Genomic DNA, 27,695 nt, shown 5'->3' with positions numbered 1-27,695 from the left:
TGAGGCGAGGGCTTTGGTTTGCCTGCTACAGGATACATGAACTACTTTGTATACCAAATTGTTTTACAGTCAAATGTGCCCAAAGTACGCCATGCAACAGGACAATGATCTCGTGCACCGCAGCAAATCTACAACAGAATGGTGAAAAAAAAAGCAAAGAATCAATGTTTTGGCTCGTCCCAGAAAAAGTTCAGAGCTCAACCTGAATTGAATCCTGTGGCAGGACATTAATTGCTGTGACACCACAAAGACGAATGTGTTTTTGAAACTAGGGACTAAAGAGTCAGTTTAAAAGAGAAAGCAGCTTTTACAAATGTCCTCTTCTCCCCTCTCTGTCAGGTCTGAGTCCTGGCTCTGCATCCACCTCTCCGAAGAGCAACCAGGAAAAAGAGGATGATGAGTCAGATGTTTCTTCTCACAAATCCAGACCACTAACACCATCAAACACAGGTGAAACTTCTTAATTTTAATACTAGATCAATGATCCTGCATACTGGATATGTAGAGATTTACTTTCACATACAAATCCATCCATCCATCCATGCACCCATCCTTTTTTGCTTATTCGGGGCCAGGTTGCGGGGGCAGCATCCTTAGCAGAGAAGCCCAGACCTCCCTCTCTCAAGCCACCTCCTCTTGCTTGTCTGGGGGAACACCAAGGCGTTCCCAGGCCAGCCAAGAGATGGAGGAGCCTCCTCCTGGTCCGACATGCCCGGAACACCTCACCCAGGAGGTGCCCAGGAGGCATCCTTGTCAGATGCCCAAACCACATCAACTGGCTTCTTTTGATGTGGAGGAGCAGTGGCTCTACTCTAAGCGCCTCCTGGATGGTTGAATGCCTTACGTTATATCTAAGGGAGAGGCCAGCCATCCTTTGGAGAGAGCTCCTTTGTATCTGCAACCTTGTTCTTTTGGTGACTACCCAAGACTATTGACCATAAGTGAGGGTGGGAACGAAGATCGACTGGTAAATCGAAAGTTTCGCTTTTACGCTCAGTTTTCTCTTCATGAACTCCAGGAAGGCCTGGTACTCTGAACTGTCATTCAGCACATAGAGGCTGACGACAGTCAGGACACGTTTCCTGACCCGAAGGCACAGGGAACATCCTTGCTCCAGGGAGGAGCCCCGGTAAACCTATCCTGGTAAGGGTAAACTGTTCCCTGGGTCTTCTCATATGGGTTTTTGAATTGCTCTTTATCTGGTGCCTCACCCCTACCAGGGGACAAAAGCCCCCCAACATCATAGCCCCTGGGATCTCTGGAATACACAAACCCCTCCACCAGGGTATAGATCATTTATGCATAGATTGTTACCCTTACTATAAAAACTCCAAATGTCATCTGTTTAAAAATCGCTATTATCAGCTTTCATGTTTAAGATCATGCAGTCATGAAAGAACAAACCAAAGTAGCTAAAATCTGCACACTTGCAAATGATTTTTTTTCTCTGTAAAATGTTCTCTTGTCTGTGGAAAGTGGAGGAAACAAAAGATCAGAAATCAGGCCTGTAGTTGGTTATTCAAACTATATTAAACTTTTTGCTTTTCTTTTTTAGATCCCAGTATGCCGAAGTTTGAAAATACATTAAACAGACTGAGAGAATCTTTTCGTTGGAGACGAAAAAAGGAAGTGGATACACTCCCCTCTGAAGACTTGAAGGAAGAAAAAGGTGGGAAGTACAAATACTTTTTACTGTACCTGTTTTTAATTTTCAATGCTTTATTTAAGTATTCCTTTTAACTTTTACTTTTTAATGCAAATATATCTCCTTTCTACTCCTTACGTTTTCAAATCAGACTTGTATTTGAATTTCTTTTTATTTATTTCTTTTTATTTTTATTTCCTGTCACTGTGCACCTTTAAACATCAAGCTGATGCCAAATTGCAACCTCATCCCACATAGCAAAATTGGTATGGCTTAGATCTGGCCCACAGAATGTGCTTACACGTGGCTCACATACCGCAAAGAATGACGACCCTTTGGTGGCCCAGATTTGGTTTGCCAGATGTGGCCCACACATGGGTCAGCACAAGGCCAGTTGCAGACACACTGCTGGCCCAGAACAGTTTCAGCTCTGGCCCCGGATGTCAGCCTAATGTGTACCTTAATCAAGCCATGTAATAACAACAGGTGCCAGAACATAATAGTGCAAAAGAAGCATGACAAAACTCTGTTCAGACAGTGAATGGACTGACTCTTATACAGCGCTTTTCTAGTCTCCCAGATTACTTAAAGTGCTCTATACAACATGCCACATTTATCAAACACTTCCTCTAAACTGAGTGCTTCCTATTTACATTCATACACATTCACACTCTTGACATGCAGACTGGAGGAGCCAGGGATCGAACCACTAAGCTTGCGTTCAGTAGGTGACCTGCTCTACCTCCTGAGCTACAGCCACCCACTGTCAAAGATGTGTAAACCGTCACTAGGTTTTGGATAAAGTGTACCCTCACAAACCTGTCACACCTGCATTTGAAACGTTGGTTACCATAGCAGTATAGTATTGCAACATGGCATTTGGGTCTTCTAACTAAAATGGGAAAATAGGAACATAAATAGTACCATCATTGCCAGACCTTGCCCACATCTGGTTGACATACACCCTGCCATGACTCCAGTCAGTCAGAAGTGCCAGCTTGATGCCAGATCCGGGCCAGATCTGTTTTCTGTGGGCCTGGGCCACATAAACCAAACCACAATCAAGCCAGATGTGGCATTCCATCACATAAACAGTGCCATCTATGCCAGGCCTGGCCCATATCTGGATGACATATGTCTTATCATGCCAGAAGTCAGCAGTGCCGGTTTGATACCAGATCCAGGCCAGACTTGATATGTGGGATTGGGCAGAACAATAACACATAAAAGACAATCTTATTAGAGTGTCCATCGCCAATCTTTATTGCATACAAATCACACTTAGTGGGTAAAGTGACCCCAAACAATCCAAAACAGCATTTTTGGTGCAGATGTTCATGAGTAATAGTTGTGGTACTTCAGGATCTAGTTAGTGCTACAGACACAAATGAGCATCAAGCAAACAGTTTCTGAGAAGTTCATCGCACAATGTGTGAACACAAGCCAGTGCACAAGCCCTAGATAACTGGAGAGAGTTGCATCAGGAAGGCCATCTGGCATCAAATCTTTGCCAAATCAACCTGTTATGAGAAAATTGTGCTGTTACCAGCAGTGCTCTGCTTTACTCTCTGTCAGGTCTTGGCGACGGCTCTTCAGCCACCTGTCTGGAGAATGAAGAGAAAAAAGAGGAAGAAGAGTCAGATGTTTCTTCTCTCAAATCCAAACCAGCGACACCATCAAAGACAGGTATTAACTTTAATACTAGATCAATGATCCTATAAACTGGCAATATTTAATTATTAAACTTCTACTAACATTTGTTAGTATTTACCTTAACATAGTCTGTGTTGACTAAAGTTTATAAACTTGTGAAAAAAGTATGTGAACATTAACTTTGCAATGCCAAATCAAACCATGGGCACTGATCTGCTGCTGGAAAAGCCTCCACCTCTGGTTCAAGGCTTTCCATCAGATTGTTGCATCTGGCTATTATCTGTTGGATAAGTATGAAGAAAACCATTTAAGAGCAGTACCAGTAATGCCAACTCAGCTGTCTAGTCTGTAGCATTAATACTATTAACAGCTGCTGAAAACTCAACCAGAAGTAAAATTGAATGTTGACCAAGTAAAGCTGCTATTTGTATTTAGTAGTGAAACATTAACATTTATGAGTGATTGTTTTGCCCCCTCCTTTTCCCTGGGAAGCTGAAAAATAAAATAAGGAAAAATGTTCATAACTGAATCCTGATCTGATGCCTTCAAACAACATTTTTAACCTGGGCAAGAATCAGTTAAGTTAAAAGCATATTTAATGTATGATAACAGAATAACTTTGCCTCAGTAAAATGGCAAATTTTTTGCACATGTAGAATATTTCCAGGATTTAATGCTATCTTAACCATGCAGTGCAGAAAGTAAACCCACATATAAATATCAAGGCATAGTACCAAGGAAAAATGGGTTTCCTTAGAATAAAAGCACATGTGAAATTAGCTATATTAATAAATGCCTGCATTCCTTTATATAGGACACTTTCAACTTACACTTTTTTGATGGCTGGCTGACCAGCATATATTAACAACTAAATGTACATCATTAATGCACGGATTGTTACCCGTGTCCTTACTATAAAACTCTCAATGTCTTCTGTTAAAAACCCCCATTATCAACTTTCATAATAAAAATTATACAGTCATGAAAGAATAAACCAAAGTGGCTAAAATCTGCACACTTGCAAATGATTTTATCTCTATAAAATGTTCCCTAAAAGGTTTGCTGCAGTGCCCTGGTCATTAAAGTGGACAACAAAAACAACATTTTTTGGGGGGGCACTGACTTCACAACAAAAAGCATTGCTGATGCTTGCCTGTGGAAAAGGGAGTGTCACAGCTACAGAGGCAGACGTATGGAGTGACGACAGAAGGACCCGAGTGCAGATGCAGACGACAGAGTAGTTGGGTGTGATTTTTTATTTACAGTGAGACTCAATGCAAACAAAAGCAGAGTATGGCAGGAATAAACTTACAAAACCTGAACATGGAGAAACTAACAAAAGAACACGAGGAACAAAAGAAACGTAACAAAAACCTGAAACTGGGAACTAGGAGCCTGAGATATGAAACATCGAGGAAGAAACGCAGAGGCAACATGGAGGATGACACACAGGGGAAGATTGACAACCAAACCAGCAATGAACAAGGAAGATGCAGGGCTTAAATACACAAGTAGGACAACAAGAGGATGGGGAACTGGTGGGAACACAGCTGGGACGAATCTGACATAACGAGACACAGGGAAACAAAACTCAATACACTGAACACATGACAAGGGACTATCACAATAAAACAGGAAGCAAGAGACGTTCATGATGACACAGACAAGACAATGAGACATAGAAACATGAGGCGAGGCAAGATGAAGCGCGGAACCAGAAGAGAAACCAGGAACAGTAAATATAATACAACAGAAAACCACAATTCAAAGAGTGAAACTTAAACCAAAAACACAAACACTGGCAGGAGAAAACAAAGGACCAGAAATCAGGCCTGCAGTCTGTTATTCAAACTACATTAAACTGTGTGCTTTTCTTTTTTAGATCCCAGTGTGCCGGGGTTTGATAATGCATTATATAGACTGAGAGAGTCCTTTCCTTGGAGACGGAAAAAGGAAGTCCCTTCTGAAGACTTGAAGGAAGAAAAAGGTGGGAAGTACAAATAATTTTTACTGTACCTGTTTTTAATTTTCAGTGCTTTATTTAAGTATTCCTTTTTACTTTTACTTTTTAATGCAAATATATCTCTGTTCTACTCCTTATGTTTTCAAATCAGACTTGCTAGATGTAATTATTTGAGGTTTTTTTTTTAGCATGTGTGTTTTATTTCCTGTCACTGTGCACCTTTAAACATCAAACTGATGCAACCTCATTGGGCAGAACAATAACATATGAAAGACAATCTTATTAGAGTGTCCATCGCCAATCTTTATTGCATACAAATCACACTTAGTGGGTAAAGTGACCCCAAACAATCCAAAACAGCATTTTTGGTGCAGATGTTCATGAGTAATAGTTGTGGTACTTCAGGATCTAGTTAGTGCTACAGACACAAATGAGCATCAAGCAAACAGTTTCTGAGAAGTTCATCACACAATGTGTGTACACAAGCCAGTGTACTGCAGGTCCCAGCCCTAGATAACTGGAGAGAGTTGCATCAGGAAGGTCATCTGGCATCAAATCTTTGCCAAATCAACCTGTTATGAGAAAATTGTGCTGTTACCAGCAGTGCTCTGCTTTACTCTCTGTCAGGTCTTGGCGACGGCTCTTCAGCCACCTGTCTGGAGAATGAAGAGAAAAAAGAGGAAGAAGAGTCAGATGTTTCTTCTCTCAAATCCAAACCAGCGACACCATCAAAGACAGGTATTAACTTTAATACTAGATCAATGATCCTATAAACTGGCAATATTTAATTATTAAACTTCTACTAACATTTTCTTTAATATTTACCTTAACATAGTCTTTGTTGACTAGAGTTTGAAAACTTATGAACAAATTATGTGAACATTAACATTGCAATGCCAAATCAAACCATGGGCACTAACCTGCTGCTGGAAAAGCCTCCACCTCTGGTTCAAGGCTTTCCATCAGATTGTTACGTCTGGCTACAAACTGCATTTGTTGCCATCCAGGTACAAGTTCATTATTGAGGTCCGGAGCTGGTGTTGAGTGACAAGACCTGATTGCTTCTATTCATTCCAAAGATGTTGTGGTCAGGCCTCTGTACATGCTAGCCAGGTTGTTTTGTCAAGAGCTGCTCCAGGCTCAGAAATGAGCCTTTTAAATCAAATAACCTGATTGAGGGAGGAAGGCTGTTCCACAGTTTGGGTGCAACAACGACAAAAGCACAATCACCTCTGGTTTTAAAATTAGATTTTAGTTTTAGAAGTTATTAGTGAAGGGGCCAATGTACTGGCTTATCTCCTTAGAGAAACTGCCTGGGCCAAATACTACAACCTCAGTTTTACTGAAATTACAATAAAGTAAATTTGAATACATCCAAGTAGTAATGACAGAGAATCATTGATCGTTAATGTTGTTTGGTCTGACATAAAAGTAAAACTGTTTGTCATCAGCATAGCAGTGGTAGGAAAGTCTATTAAAACAATGAAGTAGATGGCCCATTAAGATTATACAGTCATAAAAGAACAAACCAAAATAGCTAAAATCTGCAAAACATTTTTTGTTAAATGTTGGCGACTTTCAAGCCTTTGAGTCGCCGAGCAGCTGAATAGGGGAATAATGTTGACGCGCCCGCTGTTTAAAACGTTAGTCAAAGTTCCAAGTTAAAACTCCTTTATTTGTTATCAAATCCTTAAAATCCGTAGAAAAACAGTGATCAAAAACATTCCAAGCTTGAGCGGTCAGCAAAAGTCGACTTCCCCCATCACCCACTCATTCACAAAATTTCCCTCGGGCCGTGAACAGGTGATATAGCAATCACTATTACAGACACCACGTGACCCAAAGCTACGCCTATCCATAACATTCCGGCCCCTAATTATTACATTTTTACAGTAATAATTACACATCCAACACCACAACTCACAACACACACTTCATCATATCACAGACACCCAGTGAGACAACATAACATACTCAAAAAGTCCACCAAAGTTATTTTCTCATGTCTTCTCTTCTGTCTGCACATGGTCAGTCAGTCAGTCATAGGCCAGAGGTTACCAGCACTTAGCCTAAATATAGTCAGTCTGTAATGTACATTAAACATTAAAGTCAATTCAAAGTTAGTTATGTCACACTGTGTCAAAATGTCATAATCATGGGTCAGAAGTCTCCTGAAGAAGGCATATCTTTGTGATGGGTCTGCACACATGGCTGGTTGGGGTCTTAATCCAGACCTGACGCACAAGCCCCTTTTCATCTGGTGCAGCTCCGGTGACTCTCCCAATGATCCAGGAACCACGAGGTGCAGAATCATCCACTATAAGGACCACATCTCCGGGAACGAAGTTGCGTTTAATCCTTCCCCATTTCTGGCGCTCTAATTCTGTGACTGGGACTCTCTTTGCATATCCTCTAGATATAAGATCTGTCATGAAGGCAGTGTAGTCTTTGTGAAAGTCTTTATCTCTGATGAACCTTTTCTTCAAACCTAAGGCTCGTTGCTCAATTGCACGGTTGTCAGGCATTCTTATGTCTCGGTCTTTTAGTGGCAGGGCAATGCTGTAGTGCCAATCCCCCAAAGTCACCGTCTTGCTGGCCAATTCCAGGAACTTCAAGTCTTCCTTTGACAGCCCCATCTGTTCATCATTGCTGCTCTCAGGAAAATCCATCTTGAACTGCTGTTTCCATAGCTTGTCCAGTATGACAGCAGAAACTCTGTTGGCGGTAACTGTTGCCAAACATCCTGGCCTTCCACAGCATTCTCGATTAAGTGGCCCATTCACAGTCCAGCCGAGCACAGTCCTAATGGCAAAGGGTCCATCACCTACACTCCGGATGACCTCCAAAGGTTCTAGAGCTCTGGGCATATTCATGCCAATCAAAAGCTCAACATTGGCCTTAATTTCTGGCAAATGAACGTGCTTCAAATGTGGCCAGTCATCCAGGTCCTGTTGATTTGGAATGTTACCAGTATCTACAGGCATTTTATGCTGAGTGAAGAGGTTAGGCATATCACAGTACATGTCACTGTCCAATCCAGCAACTTCAAGTTCAGGTACAATGAAACTGTCCACCACTTTCTCCTGTCCCATGGTGCGCAGGAGAATCTTTGTCCTCCTCCCAGCAATATTCAGCTTGTCCATAAGACCCACTGTACAAAAGGATGCTGAACTCCCTTGGTCCAGAAAGGCATACGTTTCCACTATTCTTTGACCTCTCTTTGATTTTACTTTAACTGGCACAATGGCAAGCTTACAGTCCTGTTCACCAGCCCCAGTAAGACCACTAGTCTGGATCGTAACAGGAATGTTATCTGCCTCATTATTAGGTTTGACTTCATTCTTCTCTTTGTGGTGGATATGGAGTATACTTGCATGTCGGAGGCCACAGATTTTACATGAAAGGCGTTTTCTGCATTCTTTGCTTATGTGCCCAGTACACAAACAGCCAAAACAAATGCGGTTCTTTTTAAGAAAAGAAATCTTCTCATCATGAGGTTTCTTATCAAGCAGAGCACATGACTCCAGTGTGTGTCCGCCTTTGCAGAAAAAACAAGCCTTCACAGTGCTGTGACGATCTTGAGCCTCTATCTGATTCTGTCTCTCGACGTCAGAGACTGTTGTGGCGAAGCTACTTCCTTTAGCTTTTAGATGTGGAGAACATTTCCCTCCATTGCTGCCCTTGGCTGCTAGATGTGTTGCTGGAACGTCACATAGATTTCCAAAGATGGGATCTGTTACAATTTTAACTTGACGCTCAAGGAAGGAAACAATGTCAATGAATGCGGCTCTGCGATGTTGCCTCTCCTGAATGTCATATGCTACTGTTCGCCATTTGTCTTTTAACTTATATGGCAGTCTTCTAATCACAGCAAGCATATTGGCAGGTGTATTTAATTCAGAGAGATCATTAATCTCTTCCATTGCATTGCAGCATCCACGTAAGAACAAACAATATGCCTGAAGAGCTTTTCCATCTTCCGATCTAATCAGTGGCCATGAGTGAACTTTGTTCAAATAGGCAGATGCAATCACATGTCCATTCCCAAAGTGCTCATACAGCAGAGTCTTTGCCTTTACATATCCAGCACTTCCAGACATATGTTGGCAGCTTTTAACAAGTTCATTGGGCTGCCCCTTGGTGTACTGTGCAAGATAATGCAGGCAGTCACCAGCATCGCCAGTCTTTGCTTCTATGACCTGTTCAAACAAGCGCATAAAGGCCTGAAAATGTAAAGGGTCACCATCAAAGGTTTGAATCTCCCTTTTGGGCAGTGAAGAAAGACTTTGCTGATGGACCAACATACAAGTTAATTCATTTTGTTTTTCCATAATGGACAACAGATTTTCATTGGCTACTGGAAGAGCAGCTTGTAGCTTAGGCAAAGGTGGAATTGATCCAAAAGCATCAGAAGGCCCCATAAAAGCTGGTGCAGGCCTTTCCCTTTTGATATTCTGTTGCACGGTTTTTACTTGAAGCTCTGCATTCCCAGTGATTGCATTTCCTTTTGTAAGCGTCTGAGGAACAAAAGTCTCTGCATCCGCATTAAGAATTTCAAGGCTGTTTCCCTTTGTTTTAAAATATGATTCCATTCCATTAGATTTCCGTGAAGCGACGCTCCGCATAGCGGATCCAGTTCTCAGCACGTTCACCTTTGCAACAGTTGCAGCTATATCTGCTTCAAGCTGAAGTTGTTCTTTCTTTCTCCTCAATTGTTCCTCTTGTTCTTCAAGAGAGTGTTTTTCTTTCAGCATATGTTGACGTGCGAGCAAGGCGGCCATTTCAGCTTCTGCCCTGAGACATGCAGATGAAGTAGATGATACTCTTGAGCTTGACCTACTGCCTTGATTTGACACACTGTCGGATGGCAACACGTCATCATTAACATCGTTCTGAGGATTAAGAGATGATTGAGGTTCTTTTCCAGTGTGTTCTCGCACCTCCATTTCTCCTCCCAGGGAAGTTTCCTGTGACTGTGCTTTGTCAGATAATGGCCTCCCTGAATGTTTATCAGTTTCAGAAAGCCATATCTTAACATCCTCCATAAACCCTTTATTGTATTTAGAGATGCTTGAGAACCATGTATTTTGTTTATCTTTCTCATCAAATGAGATTAGAGAAAGTAAAGATTCATGCAATGCACTGGCATCCTTAAACAGGTGTGTTAACTCATCAAACTGTTTTTTGACTTGTGAATGATTTTTATCATCTTTCATTAGCTCTTTAAGAGACATAACACTTTTCATTTTGTTTACATGCCTTTTCCGATCTGTTTGGATGGTTTCAATTTTGTTTGCAAGAGCTTTCTCAGTGAGGGAAGTTATTCTTTTATCCTTTTCAGTTTTTCCAACAACAGATGCAGCCTGTGATCCACTCATTTTAAGCATTCAACATAAGCAGCATGCCAAAATCCAAAACAAAGGCAACAGCAATTCCTTCAAACTCAGTTGAACGCCTGCAGAGCCACAACTCACACACACCAAATCCAACAGCAAACGTAGCGGTGGGCGTGTCACAAAAACATCTTCGTATGGTCAGAATCCAAACTGCGTTCAAACAAACAATACGCAGCACAAAAACACAGTTTACATACCACCGTCGTCTTCTCCTTATCTGTCGGTCTAGCCGCTTTTACGGGTGTAGTGGCGGCGGTGTGTGGGCTCGCATCGGCGTTTATTCAGCGCTGATTGCTGGACGGTCCATTGCCGTCGCACTTTTTGCTGACAAATGTTGGCGACTTTCAAGCCTTTGAGTCGCCGAGCAGCTGAATAGGGGAATAATGTTGACGCGCCCGCTGTTTAAAACGTTAGTCAAAGTTCCAAGTTAAAACTCCTTTATTTGTTATCAAATCCTTAAAATCCGTAGAAAAACAGTGATCAAAAACATTCCAAGCTTGAGCGGTCAGCAAAAGTCGACTTCCCCCATCACCCACTCATTCACAAAATTTCCCTCGGGCCGTGAACAGGTGATATAGCAATCACTATTACAGACACCACGTGACCCAAAGCTACGCCTATCCATAACATTAAATGTTTATTAAAATGTTCTCTGCAGTGGTCATTATAGTGGACAAGAAAACAACAATTTTTTGGGAACTGAGTTCAAAACAAAAAGCACTGCTGATGCTTGTCTGTGCAAAGTGGAGAAAACAAAAGATCAGAAATCGTGTCTGCAGTCTGTCATTAAAACTACATTAAACTGTGTGCTTTGCTTTTTTAGATCCCAGCATGCCGAGGTTTGATAATACATTTAATAGACTGAGAGAATCCATTCGTTGGAGACGGAAAAAGGAAGTGGATACACTCCCCTCTGAAGACTTGAAGGAAGAAAAAGGTGGGAAGTACAAATACATTTTAGTGTATTTATTTTTAATTTGCAGTGCTTTAAGTATTCCCTTAAACTTTTTGTTTTTACTTTTTAATGCATTTAGTGTAAATATATCTCCTTTCTACTCCTTACATTTTCAAAACAGACTTGCTAGGTGCAATGCATTTGATGTGCGTTTTTATTTCCTGTTACTGTGCACCTTTAAACATCAAGCCGATGCCAAATTTCAACCTCATTGGGCAGAACAATAACATATAAAAGACAATCTTATTAGAGTGTCCATCGCCAATCTTTATTGCATACAAATCACACTTAGTGGGTAAAGTGACCCCAAACAATCCAAAACAGCATTTTTGGTGCAGATGTTCATGAGTAATAGTTGTGGTACTTCAGGATCTAGTTAGTGCTACAGACACAAATGAGCATCAAGCAAACAGTTTCTGAGAAGTTCATCACACAATGTGTGAACACAAGCCAGTGTACTGCAGGTCCCAGCCCTAGAAAACTGGAGAGAGTTGCATCAGGAAGGTCATCTGGCATCAAATCTTTGCCAAATCAACCTGTTATAAGAAAATTGTGCTGTTACCAGCAGTGCTCTGCTTTACTCTCTGTCAGGTCTTGGCGACGGCTCTTCAGCCACCTGTCTGGAGAATGAAGAGAAAAAAGAGGAAGAAGAGTCAGATGTTTCTTCTCTCAAATCCAAACCAGCGACACCATCAAAGACAGGTATTAACTTTAATACTAGATCAATGATCCTATAAACTGGCAATATTTAATTATTAAACTTCTACTAACATTTTTTAATATTTACCTTAACATAGTCGATATTGACTAAATTTTGAAAATGTATGAATAAAGTATGTGGACATTAAGTTTCTCATGCTAAACCATGGGCACTAATCTGCTGCTGGAAAAGCCTCCACCTCTGGTTCAAGGCTTTCCATCAGATTGTTGCATCTGTGTGCAAACTGCAGGTACGAGTGCATTTTTGAAGACCACAGTGTCATGTAACGGTGTGTGGCAGGCAGGAAAATAGGACCCAAACGCCAACTCACGGGAAAACAGGACTGAACTCAAAATGCAGCTTTATTGCTGACAGGTGACAAACGATAACAGTGATACCAAAGCAATGTAAAACTAAACTGGGAAGAGCTAATTGTAACACATACCAGAAGACACGGGGAGAATCACACACAGCATGAGGGACGACACGACACCGACTCAGAGAAACACAGGGCTTAAATACACAGAGGGATAACGAGGGAATGAGACACAGAAGGAGAGCACAGCTGGAAGTAATCAGGCTGGACGAGACAAGCAGAGCAGGACACATTCACATAAGACATGGACCACCAAAGTAAAACAGGAAGTATCATACAGAGACGCAAACTTGACACAGTGGAGAAAGCAACTAAGGAACACAGAGACATAAACCATAAGGCAGAGGACTCTAAGAACCAAAATACGCGGAGGGAAATACTCAACTTGGAACACAAGAAACTAGACTAGAGGGAGTAACAAAAGACCAACCATGAGAACATAATGCACAATGCAGAGGGACAGAAAACAAGAAACTCAAACATGCAAAGACACACAATTACACAGAACAGAGGGGACACAGAGAGACATGAAGGGCAAGGGAACAAAACTAGAAGCCATAGAATAAATCACACAAGTACCATATTACAAACATCACAAGGAACTAGAAACGCTGGGTCAGGGGAAACATGGAATAAACACAAAGAGAGACGAGGGCTCAAAAATACACAGAGGGGCACACAGGGGGTAAGAGTCACGAAGGGAAAACACTTAGGGAACAACATAACAGGACAACTCAGGAAACATGGCCTAAATAAGAAATGAAATACAGAAATACAAGAAACTAAGAATACTGGGCCAACATGGCCCAGGACCATGACACACAGTTGATTTTGAGTGACAAGGCCTGATTGCTTCTATTCATTCCAAAGATGTTGTGGTCAGGCCTCTGTACATGCTAGCCAGGTTGTTTTGTCAAGAGCTGCTCCAGGCTCAGAAATGAGCCTTTTAAATCAAATAACCTGATTGAGGGAGGAAGGCTGTTCCACAGTTTGGGTGCAACAACCTCAAAAGCACGATCACCTCTGGTTTTATAATCGAGCGAGGGACAGTAAGAAGGCCCTGGTTAGGGGGTCGGAAAGGTCGGCTGCAGTGATCAGGTTTCAGAAGCTCTGTATAAGCAGTGTCCTGTCCATGCAGAGGATTATCTGTTAGTAATGGAATTTTGCAATATTCCTGAGGTCAAGGAAACAAGTTTGGGTGAGCTTTGAGACGTGAATTTCAAAATTCAGGTGTTGGTCAAAAATTATACCAAGGTTTTTAGTTTTAGAAGGGGCCGATGTACTGACTTATCTCCTTAGAGAAACTGGCTGGGCCAAGTACTAGAACCTCAGCTTTACTGAAATTGCGATGAAGTAATGTAACAGATGCATGGCAGACCCGACCACATATTGCACACCTTTAACACTTTTTTCTTAATTACGGTTGTTGTAACTTCACACACGGCTGCAGCTTTTCAGCTGCCAGCCACACACACCAACAACCACCACATCAGGACTGAGTTCATCCCTCTTAAGCAGGTGAGGCGTAATTGCTGATGCAGCTCCAGCGTGTCAGCCTCCCTGCAGCGGCGCCACAGACCACGCCCTGCCACAAGTAAATTTGAATACATCCAAGTAGTAATGACAGAGAATCATTGATTGTTAACGTTGTTGGGTCTGATGTAAAAGTAAAACTGTTTGTCATCAGCATAGCAGTGGTAGGGAAGTCCATTAAAACAATGAAGTAGATGGCCCATTAAGATTATACAGTCATAAAAGAACAAACTAAAATGTTCTCTGCAGTGGTCATTATAGTGGACAAGAAAACAGCACTGCTGATGCTTCTCTGTGCAAAGTGGAGAAAACAAAAGACCAGAAATCGTGTCTGCAGTCTGTCATTAAAACTGCATTAAACTGTGTGCTTTGCTTTTTTAGATCCCAGCATGCCGAGGTTTGATAATACATTTAATAGACTGAGAGAATCCATTCGTTGGAGACGGAAAAAGGAAGTGGATACACTCCCCTCTGAAGACTTGAAGGAAGAAAAAGGTGGGAAGTACAAATACATTTTAGTGTATTTATTTTTAATTTGCAGTGCTTTAAGTATTCCTTTTAACTTTTTGTTTTTACTTTTTAATGCTTTTAGTGTAAATATATCTCCTTTCTACTCCTTACATTTTCAAAACAGACTTGCTAGGTGCAATGCATTTGATGTGCGTTTTTATTTCCTGTTACTGTGCACCTTTAAACATCAAGCCGAAGCCAAATTTCAACCTCATTGGGCAGAACAATAACATATAAAAGACAATCTTATTAGAGTATCCATCGCCAATCTTTATTACATACAAATCACACTTAGTGGGTAAAGTGACCTGTTACGGCCGAGAGGGCCCGGCTGTGGGTGTGGACTCAAATGCAGACACAGAGGGAGGCAAACGGGCGTGAACACAGTGCTTTATTTACAAGTGTCTAGTGAAATTACACAACAGGAGACTATGAATGCTATGAATTATGAAATGCTATGAACTGTGAACTGTGAGGCCAAACTGTGAACATGAAACTGAGTGCTATGGCTAGGTGCTGGATTTCACGGATGGAAAAAAGGGGCAGCGGCTTGGATGGAGGTACGCAGTCACTATAATGAGAAGAGACAAGTAGTCAGTGGCAGTCCAGTGAATCACAGCTGCAGGATTAGGCTATGGAGGTTAGGGCTTACGCGTTGCAGGTTTAAAGTGTCATGCGAGGAAGGGGTGTCCAGGGGGTTCCGGGTGAGGAGTGTCCAGAGAGGATCCAGAATATGTGTGGAGTGAGGGACTTGGCAGGGAGGCAGGCAGGTGTAGTCCGATGGTGGAGAGGAAGAAACCAGATGACAGAACCAGCGTCCAGGCGGAGATGAGAGTAGTTCGGGAAACGTGACTGCCAGGTGGGTCCTATGACAAAGAAAAACACGGTGAGGGAAAAGCAGTAGTTGAGGGTTCTCACAAGGGGTTCGCAACCTAGCACTGACATGGGTTAGCAGAAGATCTGGCAGAGGTCTGTTGTGAATGCTGGTCTTATATGCAGGTGACTTGATTGGAACCAGGTGTGGAAGCTGATTGGAGTCTCTGCCTGAAGGTAGAACCCAGCGGAGTGGAAAAACCCCGTGCTCACCCGGACCATGACATGACCCCAAACAATCCAAAACAGCATTTTTGGTGCAGATGTTCATGAGTAATAGTTGTGGTACTTCAGGATCTAGTTAGTGCTACAGACACAAATGAGCATCAAGCAAACAGTTTCTGAGAAGTTCATCACACAATGTGTGAACACAAGCCAGTGTACTGCAGGTCCCAGCCCTAGATAACTGGAGAGAGTTGCATCAGGAAGGTCATCTGGCATCAAATCTTTGCCAAATCAACCTGTTATGAGAAAATTGTGCTGTTACCAGCAGTGCTCTGCTTTACTCTCTGTCAGGTCTTGGCGACGGCTCTTCAGCCACCTGTCTGGAGAATGAAGAGAAAAAAGAGGATGAAGAGTCAGATGTTTCTTCTCTCAAATCCAAACCAGCGACACCATCAAAGACAGGTATTAACTTTAATACTAGATCAATGATCCTATAAACTGGCAATATTTAATTATTAAACTTCTACTAACATTTTTTAATATTTACCTTAACATAGTCTTTGTTGCCTAAAGTTTGAAAATGTATGAACAAAGTATGTGGACATTAAGTTTCTCATGCTAAACCATGGGCACTAATCTGCTGCTGGAAAAGCCTCCACCTCTGGTTCAAGGCTTTCCATCAGATTGTTACGTCTGGGTGCAAACTGCAGGTACGAGTGCATTTTTGAAGACCACAGTTGATTTTGAGTGACAAGGCCTGATTGTGTTTATTCATTCCAAAGATGTTGTGGTCAGGTCTCTGTACATGCTAGCCAGGTTGTTTTGTCAAGAGCTGCTCCAGGCTCAGGAATGAACCTTTTAAATCAAATAACAGAGTTAGCAGACCTGATTGAGGGAGGAAGGCTGTTCCACAGTTTGGGTGCAACAACCTCAAAATCACCTCTGGTTTTTTAATCGAGCGAGGGACAGTAAGAAGGCCCTGGTTAGGGGATCAGAAAGGTCACGTGCAGTGATCAGGTTTCAGAAGCTCTGTATAAGCAGTGTCCTGTCCATGCAGAGGATTATCTGTTAGTAATGGAATTTTGCAATATTTCTGAGGTCAAGGAAACAAGTTTGGGTGAGCTTTGAGACGTGAATTTCAAAATTCAGGTGTTGGTCAAAAATTATACCAAGGTTTTTAGTTTTAGAAGGGGCCGATGTACTGACTTATCTCCTTAGAGAAACTGGCTGGGCCAAGTACTAGAACCTCAGCTTTACTGAAATTGCGATGATGTAATGTAACAGATGCATGGCAGACCCGACCACATATTGCACGCCTTTAACCCTTTTCTTAATTACGGTTGTTGTAACTTCACACACGGCTGCAGCTTTTCAGCTGCCGGCCACACACACCAACAACCACCACATCAGGACTGAGTTCATCCCTCTTAAGCAGGTGAGGCGTAATTGCTGATGCAGCTCCAGCGTGTCAGCCTCCCTGCAGCGGCGCCACAGACCACGCCCTGCCACAAGTAAATTTGAATACATCCAAGTAGTAATGACAGAGAATCATTGATTGTTAACGTTGTTGGGTCTGATGTAAAAGTAAAACTGTTTGTCATCAGCATAGCAGTGGTAGGGAAGTCCATTAAAACAATGAAGTAGATGGCCCATTAAGATTATACAGTCATAAAAGAACAAACTAAAATGTTCTCTGCAGTGGTCATTATAGTGGACAAGAAAACAGCACTGCTGATGCTTGTCTGTGCAAAGTGGAGAAAACAAAAGATCAGAAATCGTGTCTGCAGTCTGTCATTAAAACTACATTAAACTGTGTGCTTTGCTTTTTTAGATCCCAGCATGCCGAGGTTTGATAATACATTTAATAGACTGAGAGAATCCTTTCCTTGGAGACGGAAAAAGGAAGTGGATACACTCCCCTCTGAAGACTTGGCAGAAAAAGGTGGGAAGTACAAATACTTTTAATGTATTTATTTTTAATTTGCAGTGCTTTAATTATTCCTTTTAACTTTTGCTTTTACTTTTTAATGCTTTTAGTGTAAATATATCTCCTTTCTACTCCTTACATTTTCAAAACAGACTTGCTAGGTGCAATGCATTTGATGTGCGTTTTTATTTCCTGTCACTGTGCACCTTTAAACATCAAGCCGAAGCCAAATTTCAACCTCACTGGGCAGAAAAATAACATATAAAAGACAATCTTATTAGAGTATCCATCGCCAATCTTTATTACATACAAATCACAAAAGATTGAAATCATCTCTGCAGTCTGTTAATCAGACTTCATTAAACTGTGTACTTTGTTTCAGATCCCAACAATAGATCCCAAAAGAGAAAGTTTTCTTTTAAACAGAAAAGGGACGAGGATAAACCCCCCTCGATGGATGAAAAATGTGGGAAGTATAAATATTTTTTATTTGTTCAACCCCATTTAAATATACTTGATATGAGTTTAATTATAATTATTTTTATTATATTTAATTATGGGTATATAGTACATGTGCACCATTCATTTCACTGTTTAGAAAGATTTGTTTCAATGTTTACTATCATAGATATCAAGAGAAAAATTGTTTTGATCAGTTTTTTTTCCCAAAAAAGTGAAAATAAAATTAATTTGGGAACATTGGACATACATCAAAATGGATATTATTTAAATAGTTATAAAGGTCAGAGGTCCAAAAATCCAGTCAGAAACATGTTATAAATAAAAGTGTTTTCCACAGTAAAATTGTGGAACGATAAAATAATAATTGCTATAAACTCTTCTTCTGACCTGTTTCATATTTAGGACTGAAAACTTGAGAAAGTATCAAAGCAGTTTAACAGAGCCTGGATGATTCATCTATAAAATAGTGCTGATAATTTAAAAAAAATTGTCTTTGTTATTGTCCACCAGTGAAACCTACTTTTGAGGAATACCTTGAAAGGCAAGCCTTTTGTGAAGCCACTCAGGAACTGATAGACAGGGAGAAACATCTGTTTTGGGAGACAGCGGAGGCCAACAAGGAAGCAGTAGAAAAGCTTGCTGCAGACCATAAAGCCCTTGAAGAGCATGTATGGCACATTCTGCAGCAGAGCTTTTCTCTCAGCAGTGAGGAAGCATCAGCGTCTGCTCTGAAGTCTGCAGTGAAAGCCATCAACCTTGAGGAAGAGCAGGACCAGCTATGGAAACAAAATTCTCAAACTCCACCAGCCTGGAGGCCCAGCGAGTGGAAGAAGCACCATGACAAAGTGCTTCATGAATTAGTAAATGGGCGTATGGATAATCCATCGAGCCCCACTGGTGACCAGGTTAACCAGTCAACTATCCAGGCAACTATCCAGTCCATGGGCAAACAGCTGAAGGACGACCTGCAGCGGGTGGTGGAGAAGGTGAACAACTGCTACCCACCAGAGATGGACATCTGTAACTTTTATGCAAGACAGTACCATCAAACTGTCAAGGCCAGGCTCAGAAAGATTGTGGGTTCTGTGGGTTCTGTGGATGACTGCAGTTTCCTCCTGCAATGGGTGAAGGAATCTTATCCAGAGTAAGCAATTAGTTTTTGTTTGAAGTAGCATATTATTTTTATGCTGGGATTTATTTATATTTATTTATACGCCTGTCTTTTAGCTGCAAATTTTTGGTGGCTTTCATCCATCCATTCCATTCTCTTCCACTTATCTTTGTCAGCATCGCCGGGGAGTGGGGGGTGGAGCCTATCCCAGCTACCATAGGGAGGCAGGGTACATCCTGGACAGGTCGCCAGTCTATCACAGGGCTAACACATAGAGACAGACAACCATTCGCACTCATAATTACGCCTATGGGCAATTTTGAATCACCAATTAATCTAACCCCACTAACTGCATGTCTTTGGACTGCGGGAGGAAGCTGAAGTACCCAGGTAAACATGGGGAGAACATGCAAACTCCACACAGAAAGGCCCTGGCCAGGTAGAAATGAACTCAGGATCTTCTTGCTGTGAGGCAGCAGTGCTAATCACTGTGCCACCATGCTGATTTCAGTACATTAAGCAACCATTTTACATAATTTCCCAAGTATTCTGATTCTGATTCATTTCTGGTGGCTTAATGCGCTATATTAAATTTTGATACTATTGACCATAATATTTAATCACAGCAATTAGAGCATGCTGTTTGTATTAGAGATACTATGCTGCAGTGGTTTAAATAATATTTATCTAACAGACTTGTTCATGTTAATGTAGAGTTTTCTTCACACATTAAGGTTAATTATGGAGTTCAACAGGGTTCTTAGCTGGGACTAATTTCATTTTAAGGCATAGCATTGTCATTGCTACACAGACACACACCAATTAGTTAAAGAGAAATGCCTTAAAGACATAAAAACATGGATGACCTCTAATTTCCTGCTTCTAAAATGAGATAAAACTGAGGTTATTGTACCCGGTCCTGAAAAGCTTAGAAATATGGCATTTAACCAGATTTTGACTTTGGATCAATTGGCCTTCAGTAACACTGTGATGAACCTAGGAGTCATTTTTGACCAAGATATGCCCTTTAATACACATAGATCAGAAACATTCTGTCTTGGACTGATGCTGAAAAACTAATTCCTGCATTTATTACTTCTAGTATGGACTATTCCAATTCATTGTGGTCATGTTGTCCTAAAAACTCCCCGAAAACTTTCTAGTTGATCCAAAAAAGTTTCCGGAGGAGTACCTACAGGGACTAGAAAGAGAGATCATATTTCTTCCATACTGGCTTCTCTTCATCGGCTAACTGTTGAATCCAGAATCAAATTTAAAATCTTCTCACATTAAAGGTCTTCAATAATCAGATCTCATCTACTCTTAAAGACGTCTTAGTACCATATCACAGCAATAGAGCACTTAGTAGAATGGAAGGGAGAGCCTTCAGCTTTCAGGCTCTTCTTCTATGGAAGAACCAGCTCCCAGTTGGGAATCAGAAGACAGCCACCCTACTTTTAAGATGAGGCTTAAATCTTTCACTTTTGACAAAGCATAAACGGCTAGATCAGATGACCTTGAATCATCCCTTAGTTATGCTGCAGTAGGTCTAGGCTGCTGGGCCTTCCCCATGAGTTTCTTTTGCACTCACCTCTTTTCACTTTCTGTGTGTTTTTAAACCACTCTGCATTTAATCATGAGTTATTATTAATCTCCACCTCTCTTCCACAACATCTGATCCTGTCTTTCTCTCCGCACCCTCAAGTGGTCATAGCAGATGGCCGCGCCTCCCAGAGCCTTGTCTTCCTGTAAATAGGGAGTTTTTCCTTCCTACTGTTTAATCATACAGGGTCGTTTCATTGTTGCAGTTTTCTCTGTGTTATTGTAGTGTCTTATCTTACAATACAAAGTGCTTTGAGGCAACTGATGTAGTGATTTGGCGCTATATAAGTAGAACTAAAGTGAATTAAACTGAAATAACAAATGACGTGTAGACTAAATACAACTTGGGCTGTATCTGCTCTGTGTACCAGAATCCTTGAAAAACCTGAGCTGGCCAGTAATATCAATACTGAAGCGCTGGGAAACCTGCTTCCTGACGAGTTACTGAAACCTCTGGAGGAGCAGTACCTCAGCAAACAACAGGTAACAAAGGATTTGTTGTCATACGTTTAATTTGCTTTGCACGTTTTTAGAATGCTGTTCAAAAAAAGTTATAGTTTGTTTTATTATAGCTCATAGAATATTGTAGATATAATAGTGACAACGGTGTGTTGTTGTGTGTTTAGAGGGACCTGATGATTTTTATTGACCGAGTATTGGATGAAGCAAAGAAAGAGTGGGATCAAGGAAAGGAGCCGACAAGAGATGATGGTTGCTACGTCAGTCCCGTGGCCTATGATGTCATCCAGGTAGAGTTGCTGCAACAACTTGATATAAAAGAGGCTGAAATCAATACTTTTATAAAGCTTGAATAAAGATGTATCAACACAAAATGAAAGGAATCACTTGTGTTGGCTAACTTTAAGGGTCCTTATAGTGAGTTTTTCATTTTGTTTACTTCTTGTGATGGTTTGCTGTGTGGCAGGCAGGATGAAGGTCCCAAATACAAGACTCACGAAACGAAAGATTTAACTAAAGGAGGCCGGCTTATTGTGCAGTTAAAAACTAAGCACATGAAACTCAGACTGGAAAACTAAAAAAACTAGAAACGATGCCAGAAATGGAGAACTAAGATTTAATCAGGAACACAGGATAACACAGAGAGGGTAGTTAATGACACGACTACGGACAGAGGAAAACACGGGGATTAAATACACCAGGTAGTAAACGAGGGAAAGAGAAACAGGAGGACAACAGCTGGGACTAATCTGACATAACGAAATGTACAGGAAGCAAAATTAAAAACATTAACAAAGGAAGCAAGACTGTCAAAGTAAAACAGGAAACAGGACACAGACACAGAGACACGGACTTGACAAGAAGACACAGCTGACAGGGGAGACGCTAGACAGGAAACTAGACAAGGGACGTGTAACACATGGGAGACATGGAGGCAAAACCAAAGAACTAGAAAACTCCAAAAGATATAACCAGAACTTAACAGAAACAAAGCATATTCATAACCCTAAACATAAACACTGAGTCACCAGACTCTGGAACATGATATTTCTAATTGTTGACCATAATGAGAGGCTTAGAAAACATTGCTATATCAGAACTGTGCAATAAAAAATTGTTGTGGTGAAATATTGACAGAACATTGTTTTGATCGTAGGAGAACAAAATGTGCAGACTGACATTTACTCTGTTATTCACTTTAAAACTTTCCAAAGAAGTGCCGACAAATATTTTCCAGCCTGCTGCACATATTAACCAAACTGAAAAAGACTTTGAGAAACTTTGATAAAAAGATTAACAAACAAACAAAGGACCGTCATTATTGTTTGGGTCGTTTGTAGAAACTCATTTACTGTCAGATCAGAGTCACAGTTTCGAACCCTCCCATGGTTCTGTAGTTTAATCACTTGGGTTTGTCACTAACATTGTAAAGCACTGGGTTTGGTTCCTGGTGCTTAACTGGATCTGAAAATGATGGAAGTGCATTGCTATGTAAAGTGCTTTACTTAAAACTGCCACTGATTTGTCAATACATTTGTCTTCAGTTGATCTACAGCATCGTGACATCAGCGCACAAAATTGTAGACGGACACAAAGCCCAGAAAATAACATCCAACCTGACAGACTTCATGCAGAGGTAACAAGGCTTCACAAGGCTGTCTTTTAAATATTGTCATTTGAAAATACATTTTAGTTTAATGTTTGGTAATAACAAGATAGTAAAAGTGAAAACTGTTTTTAATCTTCTGCAGGTATAAAGAGTTTCATGAAGACATCATAAGGCAGAACAAACGGCACAGCAAAGCTTTCATAAAGGCAAACCTCAGCTGTGTCGAACAGTTCAGGTATGTTTCTGATCCAGTTAGATGGAAATTCAGATTTTAACTTCATCATAAAAGGAGAATACTTCACTGTGAGCTAATGTGTCCTGTGTGGTCTGTCTAAAGGGACTTCTTTGAGAAGCACGATCTGTTCCCAGAGAATGTGCGGGAAAACTGTTTGCAGGTCCTGACTGAGATGAAACAGTCTGCCCACACTTATTTATTAACCCCTGTGCGCAAGGTCCTCAAAGTAAGTTATTTACAACTGCAGAATAATCCTCAGGATTAAATCCTAACATGTTTTAATCAAAGATTTTAAAACAATGTGTTATTTGTTCCCCACACAGCCACACTACCAGAAGGTGGGAACCAGTGACTGGCTGAAGAAGAACACGTTTGAGAAGCTGCTGAACAGCACTGAAGACGAGCTTCAAGAACTTCAGGGTTCCAGTCAGTCCTCTTACCAGGTAAAAGGAGGAAACTTTGTTTTGGATTGAATGGCCATGATTGCCTTCATTGTCAACTTTTTAGTAAAAGGATTATGATGCGCTCTGATTACTTATATACTTGGGCTAAATTCAGGAGCTGATTGGTCGGCTTCAGCAGGAAGTGACAGTAGAATATGTCCAGAGGCTCCTGAAAGGAGAGGTCAAACTGAAGGACAGCAATCAGCAGCAGAAGGCTTACGAGACTGTGCAAGAAAATGCAGAGAAACTGCACGAGCTGTTTGCCAGAATGGTGAGACCCACCTTCACTGCACACTTTAGCTGAGACATGAATAAAACCCAAAAGTGATCAGATTTCTGCTGAGCTGTTGGAAAAAAATAAGAATAAGAATCAGCTCAATTTCACATTTATTTGGTTTGGAAGTTTTGATTAAAAGTTCTATAAAATTGAAACAAAAAAAAAAAGAGCAGCTGACTAAAATCTGATCCTCCAAGCCTGGATATAGATGAAATACACTCAATGGAAAACCAATGGACTCATTCCTGAAAAACAAAAGTGTGACCCATAGAAAATGATGGACCACTTTTTTCCCCACTTTTTTCCCACTTGCTGTATATTGTTAAAAAAGATTTTTACATTACACATTTGTATCTGTAGCATATAAATTAATATTTTATACAGATTTTACATGGAGCAAAACATGGTGGAAATGAAGAAAAACCCTCCACTTAAGGACAACTGGACTGTAGTTACAAATGTATCAAATATCTGAACATTAGTTGATGACTATGTGGTGCATAAATAAAGACAATATTCACGAAACTGAAAGAACGTATCAAATACATCATTGATCTTGTCAAACTCCAGTGCAGTAGCTCCAGAATGAAAAACATCATTATTGCTTTGTTGATTACAGTTTGGGGAAACTTGCAGACTAAACTGACGTCACTGATTTGTCTTCACAGGGATCCAAACAAGACTGGTTAAAGGAAATCCTGACCAACATCGCAGAAGTGCTAAAACTCCAAGATATTCCTGCCATACAGATGCAAATCGTTTCACTGGGATCTGCTTATCCCGACCTCAGGTAACTTTTGAACTGACTGAAACATTATTTACTTTAATACAAAAACAACTGCACTTTTTGGCGATAGCTGAGGAGGAACAGCAAGTAGACTGAGCCAAACATCTCAGTTGGTTTCAGATGTTTCTTGTCAGCAGGATGAGCGACATTCATGGAAACTAATATGAGAAACTGAAAGCTAAATAAAACATGCAGGCCTGAGAGAAGCAGCAGCAGCTGTGTGTAGATGAAGTCAATAATGCTGTTAATTAGAGTGAAAGGAGAGATTTCTTCCAAATGTGGCACTGGAAAACAAACTGTCTCGTTCTTGTCTTATTTCTAACCTTAAAGGAAAAGGAGAAAGAGAATCAGGGGACATAAACACTGCTGTTGATAGCACTCACATATAGACTGACTGTGTGTCTGAAAGTATCAGCACCACAGAAGTGAGTAATTTTATGGGGAGTTATTTGATAAAACTAGTGGAAACTTGGAGATTAATGTAAATTTAGGCACATATCAGTGTCACCAATAGGAGTTCCATCTATTGTTGCATTTAACACAGAAATTGACACATTTTCCAATAGTTGGTGTGGTGATGTGACAGCTGTTAATGTTTGCAGGATGGATGTGTGTCAGGGGCAGGAAACCGGTTACACACAGAAAAAGATAACAGGTTCAATAATACAGATCAGCAAATCAGCTGTTTGATTTAAGACCTGCGGTCTTGGACTACAAGTTTAAAGAAATGATTGAACTTGTAAGCCTTGTGTTGAAAGTTAAAAAAATGTTGCAGAATCTTTTTTTTTACTTATTAACATTGTTAATATCATGTGGCATTAATGGGGTGATTTTGCACATTCATGTAATCTAAGGTAGGCTGAAACATCATCATCATCATCATCATTTGTTTGCATCTTACTGTCATATATGACTTTCTTCACCTGACAGTTTTGTTTCTCAGTATCTCATTCTGTAATGACAAACAGCATATAAACATAATCATAAAATACTTGGCATGACATCTTTTTTTTGAACATTTTCTTCTTTCTGTCACCAACAGTGAAAAACATCTTTCAGCTCTGCTTAAACTCAAAGCAAACCTCTCCAAAGTCGACAAGAAAACCATCAAAACCACAGTGCTGGACATACTGAAAGAAAGCCATACTAATGCTGAAACCCGGGCGTTTTTCTCCAAAGTTGAAGTGACGGGCAGTTGATTTGCTTTTCAGAATATCACTGACTGAGAGTTGGGTTGCAGAGCATCTGTCTTATATTGTTTGGTAGATAAGATGAGTTGAAGTGTTTTCAGTCTGTCTGTAAAGATGTTCAAAGTGAACGTTATGGGTAATTTCCCATGTTTCTGTCTCGTTGTCTGTTAGTGTTTGACACAGCGAGTATCAGGGTTTGTTTGTTTTTCATTTAGTCATTTTCCTTTTTGGATGACCATCACTTATGTGGAAACACTTCCTCCTTGGACCTCAGACACTTATTCCATTTTCTACAGTCAAACTTTCTCCTAAATTCTTGTCTTAGAGCTGCAGGCTTCTCTCTTAAAACATCGTCACCACGTGCTCTGCTTCACTTGGAGGTAAACATAGTTTTGTACACAGAGAAATGGGGAAATGTGCATGTTGGTTCCGAATGCTTTTGATTTACTAACATACGAACTGTGGTGATAACAAAATAGGCTGGCACGCAACGTTTCGCAAATTTAACAGTAATTTTTCTGTGTGGACTACTTGTGTATTAGTGTATAAGTCCATGTATTAGTAAATGAGGCTCATTGTCTGCACCATGTTTCACAGATGATGCAGTAGTGAAAAGTTTTTTCTCTCCTTCTTCTGACTTTCCCATGTTTCTGATACAAGTTAATCTTGGTTTCATCTTTTCAAAGATGGCTTTTCGAAACCTGTGCGAGGTCTTTTAGATGTTTTCTGGCAAATCTAATCTGACCTTCTTGTTCTTCAGTGTAACCTCATGTTTGCACCTTGTTGTAAACCTTGTTGTATACTGCAGAATAGAAACCAAGTCTTGTAACAACATGGATAAATAATACTCGGAAGCGCTGGAATATTGTTTCACATGTAACCTTTAGGTAAATAGTGAGGTTTTCATGTTGATATTATCCAATAGTTTTGTAAGAATAAAACAGAATACTTTATGGTACTGCTTTTAAAAAATGTACACATCCACTGGAAGAAGTCAGAATTTCTGCAGTGATTCATGTTTGTTTCTTGGTTTGTGCAAGTTAGTATAGAATAATTCTTTATTCTTGCATATGTACCAGAAGATAAATGGCAATATTGTGTTTACAGTGAAGTAGCAAAACACACTGTTTAAAAATATTACCTTTGTCCTCATGTTTGTTGCGTTTGACATCAGACAAAGAAAAATGACATATTTCACATCAAAATAACAAACATTACATGTTTGTCATTTTGTACAGGAAAACAGACATAACTGTGAAAGTCAATTAATTTCTCAGGTAAATTTATTTTTATGTGTTTTGTATAAGTTGATTCAAATGTTTGGATTTTTTTTTTTTCACTTTTTGTGATTGTAGCTAAGAAAATGTAAACATTGTGTAACTGAAATGCATATTTTATAATACCAATAAAAAGCCACTATATCCACTAAGCACTATCAGCCTAACCCACTCACATTTGTTCGTTTATTTGGACTGGAAATGTTTTCTTTTATTGAAGCAAATATCTGTAACGATGTGCATAAAACAGCACTTGGAAACAAATCTCAAATATTTCTATCATCTTATTTAAAAAAGACAATTCAACTTTTCCCCCCCAAAAAGGTATGGACAAAGACTAAACCCCTGCACACACAACTACAGCACACAACCCCCTCTAGTGGACATACATGTCCTGATGTCACGTCGGATTTGGTTTTATTACAACTTTTGTTTATTTACCTAACATAGAAACCGAAACAACAACATGAGAGCTTGCTTCTTCACCTCTAAAGTATACATTTGTCCAGGGCTGGACTGGGACAAGAAAAATCAGCCCGGGCATTTT

The 27,695-nt window shown here is 40.4% G+C and overlaps 1 protein-coding gene across 1 annotated transcript in view; it reads left to right on the top strand.

The window, feature by feature from the left end:
• Positions 1–27,308, top strand: part of LOC147306421 (tumor necrosis factor alpha-induced protein 2-like) — a 30,889-nt gene extending 3,581 nt beyond the window's left edge. The window contains exons 3-23 of the mRNA XM_086274998.1: positions 340–450; positions 1,556–1,669; positions 3,221–3,331; positions 5,181–5,285; positions 5,889–5,999; positions 11,481–11,594; positions 12,204–12,314; positions 14,603–14,716; positions 16,121–16,231; positions 17,601–17,711; positions 18,079–18,162; positions 18,669–19,302; positions 21,243–21,354; positions 21,498–21,620; positions 22,875–22,966; positions 23,082–23,174; positions 23,277–23,400; positions 23,498–23,617; positions 23,733–23,888; positions 24,563–24,684; positions 25,724–27,308. Coding sequence (XP_086131124.1) covers positions 340–450; positions 1,556–1,669; positions 3,221–3,331; positions 5,181–5,285; positions 5,889–5,999; positions 11,481–11,594; positions 12,204–12,314; positions 14,603–14,716; positions 16,121–16,231; positions 17,601–17,711; positions 18,079–18,162; positions 18,669–19,302; positions 21,243–21,354; positions 21,498–21,620; positions 22,875–22,966; positions 23,082–23,174; positions 23,277–23,400; positions 23,498–23,617; positions 23,733–23,888; positions 24,563–24,684; positions 25,724–25,880 — 2,930 coding nt within the window. The 3' untranslated portion in view covers positions 25,881–27,308. The remainder of the gene's footprint in view (positions 1–339; positions 451–1,555; positions 1,670–3,220; positions 3,332–5,180; positions 5,286–5,888; positions 6,000–11,480; positions 11,595–12,203; positions 12,315–14,602; positions 14,717–16,120; positions 16,232–17,600; positions 17,712–18,078; positions 18,163–18,668; positions 19,303–21,242; positions 21,355–21,497; positions 21,621–22,874; positions 22,967–23,081; positions 23,175–23,276; positions 23,401–23,497; positions 23,618–23,732; positions 23,889–24,562; positions 24,685–25,723) is intronic.
• The last annotated feature ends 387 nt before the right edge of the window (positions 27,309–27,695 follow it).

Source organism: Aulonocara sp. 'chitande type north' Nkhata Bay, linkage group LG19 (assembly GCF_057382095.1).
Source record: "Aulonocara sp. 'chitande type north' Nkhata Bay isolate Kocher_YH1m ecotype deep benthic linkage group LG19, A_spYH_male_GT1.1, whole genome shotgun sequence".
NCBI classification, from domain to species: domain Eukaryota; kingdom Metazoa; phylum Chordata; class Actinopteri; order Cichliformes; family Cichlidae; genus Aulonocara; species Aulonocara sp. 'chitande type north' Nkhata Bay.
The sequence above is the reverse complement of the archived record's forward strand: the minus strand, read 5'-3'. Positions and strand labels throughout refer to the sequence as shown.